The sequence below is a fragment of the Talpa occidentalis genome, unplaced genomic scaffold (assembly GCF_014898055.3).
Source record: "Talpa occidentalis isolate TD23 unplaced genomic scaffold, MPIMG_talOcc4v2.1 talOcc4.12, whole genome shotgun sequence".
Lineage (NCBI taxonomy): Eukaryota > Metazoa > Chordata > Mammalia > Eulipotyphla > Talpidae > Talpa > Talpa occidentalis.
The window spans coordinates 33,322,574-33,332,931 of record NW_023601212.1 but is presented as its reverse complement, the minus strand read 5'-3'; the positions used below and the strand labels follow the sequence as shown (position 1 = coordinate 33,332,931).

General features: G+C 37.5%; 1 protein-coding gene across 1 annotated transcript in view; it reads right to left on the bottom strand.

The window, feature by feature from the left end:
• The window catches only part of CWF19L2 (CWF19 like cell cycle control factor 2), a 100,899-nt gene extending 91,170 nt beyond the window's left edge, over positions 1-9,729 (bottom strand). Inside the window, exons 1-3 of the mRNA XM_037507909.2 lie at positions 9,592-9,729; positions 7,620-7,730; positions 7,024-7,146 (exon numbers count right to left, since the gene is read on the bottom strand). Of these exons, the coding sequence (XP_037363806.1) occupies positions 7,024-7,146; positions 7,620-7,730; positions 9,592-9,684 (327 nt within the window). The 5' untranslated portion in view covers positions 9,685-9,729. The remainder of the gene's footprint in view (positions 1-7,023; positions 7,147-7,619; positions 7,731-9,591) is intronic.
• Between the last annotated feature and the right edge of the window lie 629 nt (positions 9,730-10,358).

The window sequence follows — 10,358 nt, the reverse complement described above, 5'->3', positions numbered from 1 at the left end:
AAAGCTCCCTTTCCTCTTTGAAGAAAGAATATGGACCTCCCAGACAAACAGAGAAACTCCGGAATTTCATTACAACTAAACCCCCACTCCAAAAAATAACTACAAGGAGTCCTAAAGCCAAAACTCAGAGGGACGAATAACAACAAAAGAAGGCCAAAAAAAAAAAAAAAGTTATTAAAAGAAAAAAATAAAAAAATCAAAGGAAAGACAAACACATGGCAAATACAGATGCTAACATATCAAATTAACTCTAAATGTAAATGGACTAAACTCTTCAATAAAAAGACACAGAGTTGCAGCCTGGATTAAGAAACAAAACCCAACCTTTTGCTGTCTCCAGGAAACACATTTAGCTACAAAAGATAAAAATAGGCTCAAAGTTAAAGGATGGAAAACAATCCTACAAGCAAATGGACCAAAAAAGAAAGCAGGAACAGCTATACTTATATCAGATAAAACAGATTTCAAACTCAAAAAGATAAAAAAAGAGACCCAATGGTCACTACATTATGATCAAGGGGACAATACTTCAAGAAGAAATAACACTCATTAACATATACTCACCAAACGAAGGAGCACCAAAATATATCAGACAACTTTGTCCTCTCTGAAAACAGACATCAGAGAAAACACATACGTAGTGGGAGACTTCAACACACCACTATCAACAATGGATAGATCAACAAGACAAAAAATAAGTAAAGAAACCAAAGCTCTAAATAAGGACCTAGAGCATTGGGCTTAACAGACATCTATAGAACACTAAACCCCAAAAAAAACGGAGTACACATTTTTCTCAAGCGCACACGGCTCATTCTCCAGGATCGATCACATACTGGGCACAAGACAAACATCAACAGATACACCAAGATTGAAATCATATCAACCATCTTTTCTGACCATGAAGGCATCAAACTAGAAATAAACCATAAAAAGAAGGCAAGGAACTTTCCTACCTCATGGAGATTAAAACCCACACTACTGGAAGACCACTGGACTAATGAGGAGATCAAAGAAGAAATTAAAATTTTTTGAATTGAACGACAAGGAGGACACCAATATCCTAATGTATGGGATGCAGCAAAAGCAGTAATAAGAGGAAAATATATAGCAATAGAAGCTCACATCAAGAAACAAGAAAGAACTTAAAGAAACAACCTAATCTCGAAGCTCAAAGATCTAGAAAAAGAACAACAAAAAAAACCCCAAAACCAGTAGAAGAAAAGAAATAATAAAAACCAAAGCAGAAATAAATGAAATTGAAACTAAAAAAACAATCCAAAAGATCAATGAAACCAAAAGCTGGTTCTTTGAAAAAATCAATAAAATAGACAAACCCCTAGCCAGGCTCACAAAGGAAAAAAGGAGAAAGCACAAATAAACAGGATCATCAATGAAAGAGGAGAAATCACAACGGACACAGCAGAAATCAAAAGAATAATCAGTAACTACTATGAACAGTTATATGGAAACAAGTTTAACAATCTAGAGGAGATGGACAAATTCCTACAACTCTACAATCACCCAAAGCTAGATAAAGAAGAAATAGAACACCTAAAGAGACCAATTACAATTAGCGAAATTGAAATGGTAATCAAAAACCTCCCCAAAAACAAAAGCCCAGGACCTGATGGATTTACAAATGAATTCTACCAACATTCAGAGACGAATTAGTGCCTATCCTTCACAAACTCTTCCAAAAAATTGAGAAGGAAGGGACAATACCAAACACGTTCTATGAAGCCAACATTACACTAATACAAAAACCAAACAAGGACAACACAAAAAAGGAAAACTACAGGCCAATCTCCCTAATGAACACTGATGCAAAAATCCTCAATAAAATTTTAGCTATCAGAATCCAACAATGTATCCATAAGATAATTCACCACGACCAAGTAGGATTCATTCCAGGGGCACAAGGATGGTTTAACATCCGAAAATCAATCAACGTTATCCAACACATCAACAAAAAGAAATATAAAAACCATATGATAATATCAATAGATGCTGAGAAAGCTTTCGACAAAGTGCAACACCCATTCATGATAAAAGCCCTTGAAATTCTTGGGATACAAGGAACATACCTCAACATCATAAAGGCCATCTATGACAAGCCAACAGCCAGTATCATTCTCAATGGTGAAAAGCTGAAAGCAATTCCATTAAGATCTGGAACAAGACAAGGATGTCCACTCTCACCACTGCTTTTCAATATAATACTGGAAGTCCTAGCCAGGGCAATAAGACAAGAGAAAGACATCCAAGGAATCCAAATAGGAAAAGAAGAAGTCAAACTATCACTATTTGCAGACGATATGATATTATACATAGAGAACCCCAAAAACTCCACAGAAAAGCTAATTCAACTCATCAATCAGTTCAGTAAAGTGGCAGGATACAAAATCAACACGCAAAAGTCAGTAGCCTTCCTATACACAAACAATAAATCTGAAGAAGAAGAAATCAAAAAAACCATCCCTTTTATTGAAACAAAAAAAAATCAAATATTTGGGAATAAATCTAACAAAGAGGTAAAGGACCTATACAAAGAAAACTATAAAACACTGTTAAAAGAAATAGAAGAGACACAAAGAAATGGAGAGACATCCCCTGCTCGTGGATTGGAAGAATAAACATTATTAAAATGGCCATTCTTCCAAAAGCAATATACAGATTCAATGCTATTCCAATCAAAATTTCTATGTCATTCTTCAAAGAAATAGAACAATTATTGATGAAATTCATATGGAATCACAAAAAACCCCGAATAGCCAAAGCTCTCCTGAAAAAAAAAGAAGGGAATGGAGGCATCACACTCCCAGACTTCAAACTATACTACAAAGCCATAATCATCAAAACTGCATGGTATTGGAACAAGAACAGACATACAGACCAATGGAATCGAATAGAAAATCCAGAATAAACCCACAGATTTATGGTCAACTAATCTTTGACAAAGGAGCAAAGACTATGCATTGGAGCAAAGAAAGTTTGTTCAATAAATGGTGCTGGGAAAACTGGGTTGCTACATGCAAAAGAATGAAGCTTGACCACTACCTCACACCATACACAAAAATCAACTCAAAATGGATTAAAGAACTAGACATAAGACCTGAAACCATAAAATATATAGAAGGAAATATAGGCAAAACACTACGTGATTTGCACATCAAAGACATCTTTACAGACACATCACCCAAAGCAGTGATAGTGAAGGCAAAGATAAACAGCTGGGACTACATCAAATTAAAGAGCTTCTGCACAGCAAAAGAGACAATAACAAAAACAAAGAGAAACCCCCACCAACTGGAGAACATTTTGCACCCAACACTAATGATAAAGGACTGATCACAAAAATCTGCAAAGAGCTGATGAGACTCAACAACAACAAAGAAAATAATCCAGTCAAAAAATGGGCAGAAGAGCTAAAAAGGAACTTCTCTGAAGAGGAAATGCAAATGGCCAACAGGCATATGAAAAAATGTTCAACATCACTTGCCATCAGGGAAATGCAAATCAAAACTACCATGAGATACCATCTTACACCAGTGAGAATGGCACATATTAAAAAAACTAGCAACAACAAATGTTGGCGAGGGTGTGGAGAAAAAGGAACTCTTCTGCACTGTTGGTGGGAGTGCAAACTGGTCCAACCACTGTGGAGAGCTGTGTGGAGATTTCTGGACCTACTAAACATAGAGCTTCCATATGATCCAGCAATTCCACTCCTAGGTATTTACCCAAAGGACACAGAAACATCAATTCCAAAGAACACCTGCACCCCTATGTTTATAGCAGCACTGTTTACAATAGCTAAGCTTTGGAAACAACCCAAATGCCCAAAAATAGATGACTGGATCAAGAAGATGTGGTACATATATACCATGGAATATTACTCAGCATTCAAAAAAGATAAACACATGCAATTTGCAGCAACATGGATGGCGCTGGAAGGGATCATGCTCAGCGAAATAAGCCAAAAAGAAAAAGAAAAATACCGGATGGTCTCACTCATAGCAGGAATCTAGAAAACTTAAATAAGGGACCAGGAAAATGAATAACTATAAGAAAGTGAAAATCAAAATCAACAAAAAACTATGAACCAGAGACACTTTTTGGGGGCGGGGGCGGAGGGGAGGGATTGGGTCAGAATGGGGGGGCTGCAATTGTATGGGAATATAACAATAAAATTTATTATTAAAAAAATAAATAAATAAAATAAAAGAAAGGACATACAAACTCACTACTTGTGCAGAAGTCCACAAGTACCAACCAAATTATTTCCATGTTCTTAGTAATTTATTATCAAGACAAAGGAAAGCAAAAAACAAAGATTAGAAATGGTAGGGAGAGGACTCACATCAGCAAAGCTGCAGTTTCCACCATTGTCAAGCACTACTCACATCTTTGCTTAAAAAGAACAAGAGAAACACTACCCAAACAAATAAGTTTGCCACTAGGTTTCAAATTTTGAGATTTTCCTGCCTGTAAAAATACAGAGATCCCAGTTAACAACTCAGCTGGGAAAGCACCTGGCTTACTATGTTCATTGTTAAATCAACCAAGCAGCAGTCAGTCAACATCCCCAATGTGCTTATCAGCATTTAAGCCAGACTTTGGATCTGTTTTCAACAAATCCACCAGCTCTTCTATGAAGTATGTAAGAAGTACTTGCACAAATGCTAACACGTTGATTCCAAAAAACAACCCTACAAAAAACAGTATTTTGGTTTTACAAATAAGAACTCCCCCAAATTAAGTAACCAATAACAAGTGGGAGAGCCAAAATAGAAATCAAGATCTGTCTGGCTCTAAAATCTATTCTTTGGAGGTAGCCAACTTAAGTATAGGAAAGATCCTAGAAATCATGTAGTACAAAACACCTGCTAATGCACAGCAAAGAAATTCTGAGACCATGGGGAAAAAGCAGGCTTCCTAAATGAAGTCTTCCTAAATGAAAAGACCTTTCCTTCCACAAAGGTCCTGAAAATTGCCTATCTAGAAAACACAAATGGGGCATCCCTGGTGGCACAGCGGGTTGAACGCAGCGCTATGAAGCTGTCCGCAGTCTTTGCAGCACCGGTTCGATTCCCGCCGTCCAGGGAGATTGCCACGTGGCGCGGCAGACCTCTCCTATCTCGCCTGCTGCTCCCCTCAGCAGTGTATTATGGTCCTTCTGCCTGTTCTGTTCCCTGCCCTGGTAAATTCTCTTACCCAGGCCTCTGGCCTGTACCCCAGTGCTTGTATAAATAAAGCTTTAAAAAAAAAAACAAAAAACACAAATGTCTAATAAAAGATATAATCCACATGGAATAAACACATTGTGCTCTGGCATCTCAACTGCTGTTATTTCTCAATGGAGAACAGATTTTATTCATTCATTCTTTCATTCGGTCTTGGTGATGATTTTATATCACCTTCACAAGGAAAGAGAGAACAGAAACACCATCAATAATCTCCTCCTCTCCTCCCCAATTATCCTCCTTGTCTATCTATATCTGCATATGCCTTTACAAATTCCCTCCTAGCTCAGAAGAAAAGGTGTCCCTACTCTGGAGCAGTGCTTACCATTCCCCTGGGACCTTGCTAACCCAAACATTTCCTTCGAAAGCCCACCAAAAAACCCTAACTCTCTAGTCATCCTGTCTTTCTTCCATTCTCAATGAAGGCTAGCTTCTCTTTCAGTTTTCCGTCTACTTCATTGTGATGAGGACATCCAGCATGCATGCGGACTACCCTCAGTAAGGTTTATGTTATACATCTTACTGGGTATGTACAAAGGTGCATATGTACTGTTTGTTGCAACAAAAAAACTTTGTATGAACAAAGAAAAAGAAAGCACAATGTGTCTCTCATAAGAGGAAGCAAATGCCTTTAATCAAATGATACCAATGTTTCATTATCTGGCAGATCTATCCCCACAGGACAAGGAATCTTAATTTGTGATCCCTGCATAAACTCCAGGAGTTTTATAAATACTTTAGGAGAAAGGATCACTTACTTTTATCAGATTCTCAGTGGGTCAGTCACCTAAACCCGTAACTGTGGACACAGTGCTTCTATCTTCTTTTCATTTTAAGATTTTCTAAGTCCCTTTTCCCTGAGTCACAAGCCAAAAAAATTCTTTCTGCAAAGCTTAAATATCCCTACCATTACAAAATATGCTAATTGTTCTACAAATCTATCCAGTTGTATTTTTGATTATCAATTAATATACTGCATTCTCATATAAGACTTTCATGAGTCAATATCGTCTCAGAGTATCCTAACCAAAATTTTAGTTTGTCAAACTACAAAAGGGCCAGACTTTGAAATACAGTGATTCAATATAGAGCATAACCTTCTGAAGAACATACCGAGGAGACCAACTGAACCTAAACATCTGAACTCATCAGTCTCTAAGAACAGTGTGCCTCTTTCCTTCAGAGAACAAACATGAAGGGTTTGGCCTGTGTCCCTCACCTCCACAAATCCTCTCATTCCAGAACTGGCCAGAACCAGAACCAACCTAGCATTCTCTTCCTTTAGGCCAAATGATAAATAAATATATCCTATTTTAAAAACTTAAAACATTATTTCTATTACAAAATAAACAGGGGTAAAAGACTCTCAAATGTCTTCAACTCTTTTCCTTTACTTTCACAGTACTGCTTTTTCCTGCTACTCTTACTTTTCTAGCCATTTCTACTTAACTTCCTTTATTTCCTGCAGGTTTCTCAGTGTTGGTGCTGTCTTTTCAGTTTCCCATCCATTCTATGGCTTCAATAAGCAATGATTCCCAAATCATATCTTCTTATCGTTCTCTGTAACTAGTATTTCCAATATTTCCTGAACATCTCCAAACAGATATCACCCAGTGCTCGCTTCGGCAGCACATATACAAACAGATATCACCCAGGCATTTTCAAATTCTAATTAGTAATATTTTTTAAGTTCTCATGTATTTGAGTTCCCAAACATAAGTTCTATGTATACACTTTTCTCAAGTAGCTGCTTTGGTTAGTTTTAGTACATACTTACTGATGAACTATCACTTGACTCATTGCTTTTTTCATACTTCTGTTTTTTGCTCTTCTTTTTCTTCTCTTTCTTTGCCTTTTTTGAATGCTTGTCCTTTTTCTTCTTTTTCTTCACAGAATGTTCCTATAAATATTCATTTTTGAAGAGGTAAGAAATTTAGTTTTATCTAACATTAACAGGAAGGTTTTGGAGAAGGAAAAAGAACTATGTTCCAAAACTAAATCTTTCATATAATGAGCCAGGAATATAACTAAATAAAATCTTTTAAGGAACCTTAGCAAGCTTTTATAATATATGCACTACTAATAAATCATATAGCTGAGAGAACTTATCAGAAAAATATGAGGGAAACTTTAGCCTTATTTATGGATTAATTTGACAGACAAATATAATGAATACATATATACACAAAAGGATGTATACAACCATACATGTATGTGTCTATCCATGGCTGCAAAAGAATTTATAGATTTTAGGTCATATAAAATATAACAAGATAGCAAAATTAAAATTAAGGAAAACAGGAATTAAAATTTTTTTAAGTTTTTGAATTTTTTAAGTTTCTGTTTACATCAAGTAGACCTGTTAGTATTCACCTGTGAGAACTGTTCAATACGCTCATTCACATCAGGTAGCATCCATGTATCCTCACCCCGAAGTCGTTTAAGTTCTTTACGCCTTTCTTCCTTTTCAAATTTGGCTTTGGCCTAAAACAATGAAAAATGAAAAACTGAAAACTGATCCAGATGCTCTTCACATAGAAGTAAAACAAAAACTTCTCCCACTGTCATATAAGTCTCACAAATCAATATTGTGTCCCTTGTCAGGAATTTGCTTTTCTTAAATTATAGGAAAGATTTAAAACAATAAAAAATAAAAACCCTGTAGTAAATCCTCTGGGAGCACTTGTCCTTCAAACTGGCAGTAAGTGCAGGCATGCAATTTTCTGGAGTAAAAATAGTGCTTGTTGCAAGAGATCCTAAAACAGGAATGACCTCAGGAAAGTGACAGTCATGTATGCAAAAGGATCAGACAAAGAAAGGATAAATAAACCTTCTCCTTTCACATTACCAGTGGTTGTCAACCTTGAAATGAAATAATAGGATCCCTAGCTAGTCAACTTGAATTTATTCAAAAATAGCAGGGAAAGTATAACCTGAGCAAACCATGGTGAACCATAAGCAAGTTTGTGGAAGCAAAGGGAAAGTTAGCTTTTAATAGGTTTTAGGAGGACACTAGAAAGGGTGATTTTTGAATGAAAGTTCACTGAGAGCTCAAGGTTGTAGAGTTTCTCATTAACTGTAAGTGGTGGATTGCTGGGCAAGGAGGCTTGTTGTAATGTACCCAGGCTTCTTGTAAGCTGCAATGGGGGCAGATGTATGAGATCCTTCCCTTCACAGCTTCCTGATTATATTATGAATCAGATTTCCTTTATTCAACTTCACATCACATTACCAATCTCCAGTGAACTGAAGTGAAATGATCATATTGTTGCTATTTTTATTAATCCTTCAACAACAGCAAAATAAAGTGAGTTGTCCCCAGGAGGTTGTTCCTTTCATTTTGTCCCCAAACTCCAAAGGTTTGGCACTTCTTAAACTCGATGCATACTTCTACTGTAAAATTTATCACAGCTTACAAAGCCTAACCTATCCAAAGTACCAAAGTAACCTATGCCTGAAGTACCAAAAAGACAAGGACAAAAAACACCTATTAAAACATCTATGTTACTTGGGCTGTAATTAGAAAAGAATGTCAGTCTTTCTTCTGTCCAAGCCTAATCACCCATTCTTGCTCCTTTAAAATCTGGTTGTAGTCATTCCTTTTCCCTCTCTCCTCCACTGGCTCCTCATTTGCATTTAAACTCGTTTAAAGCTCTTCCAGGTTAAAAACAAATAAAATATATTACCTTACTTGTACCCTATGTTTCTCTCCAACTAAAGCTTTTCCCTTTACTGCCATGCTTCTTTCATCTTGTCAGATAATTCAACACATTTACTTCCAGCATTCCTTGTAAATTACCTCCTATCCCAATCTTAAGGAGAAATACAGTGTTTCTTAACCGTTTTCGAGAGGTTAAATTTTCTGTGTCTCTGTGACATCCCTTGTTTTGGATCAGTAGTGGTTCACAATAAGCCTGGAATCTACACCAATAGTAAGACAGGAGAATGAAACAGACAGACACAGACTACTTTCATGAACTCTACGTGTGTGAAACCTTCGTTTCAGACACAAAAGAAACCAAGACCGAGGCTGTGAAATACGTTTGGTCAGTCATTAGCGTCGGGGTCCATCGAAATGCTCAGATCAAGCAACAGAAAGATCTAGGTTGGATTTTTAAACGATAACTCAGAAGAAAGAAACCAAGACTTCCTCAAAAGAGAATGAGCAGCAAGCCCGAGTATCTGGAAGACGGGTGATACCAAACTGTGCGGACAACCCAGGTGAGGTGAGGTACTGAGGTGGTGAAGGGCGGGGGCGGAAGGGAGGACAGCCAGAGGCCAACCTCCCAGGAATCCTCCGCTCCCGCAATTCTAAAAAGCTCCAAAAGTCCAAAAACGGAGGTACCTGGCTTAGCACCTCCGCCCTGGCAATCCGAGTCTGTTCTTTACGTTCTTCGATACTCCTCGCACTTTCAAATCTACCACTGGCAGCCGCCATAGTTGTTGTGGTCGTAAAGCTACGACGGCGTCGCGAAGCTTCATTTACGACGGCCGTAACTGAATAAACAAACCCGGACTTCCGACTTCGGGGAAGAAAGCGTCTCTTCTCCAGACGCGCATGCGCAAATCCGGGCCTCGCTGGTGAGTTTCCTGACGGCGCCAGCTCTGCTTCAGTGATCATCAAGGATTTGCCATCCTTCTTGGATTGTCCTGAGCGGGATTAATGTATATTTATTACGAACTTTGCATGATAGTAATGCCTTGCTCATCTAGTTCCTCTTATTACCACCGAAGAAAGTTAGAAGCTCACAGAGGTTAAGTTTGTACCTCTCGAAACTTGCCCACCAAAGTACCTTTTTTCGCCAGTTTTCCTGCCAGGCAGGAACAGGTTGGAGAGAGCTGGGCAGAAGGGCATTGCAAGCTAGCAGCAAGGGCAAGATTTGAAGATTTCATGTTTTGCGTTAATGGTTTTCATTTTAAATATGTGAAAAAGTGATGTGTCTTGCATTGCACTTCGTGATTTATACCTGCTTATTCAAACTGTTCATTTTTACACATTTTTCCTCTCATTATTTACTCATCTTTATCCAGCCAGTTTCATTGCAGTGTGCAATTACACATTTGTGTGATTTTGCTGTTAAGTTTGTATCTCCCAAATATAAAACTTGCAAG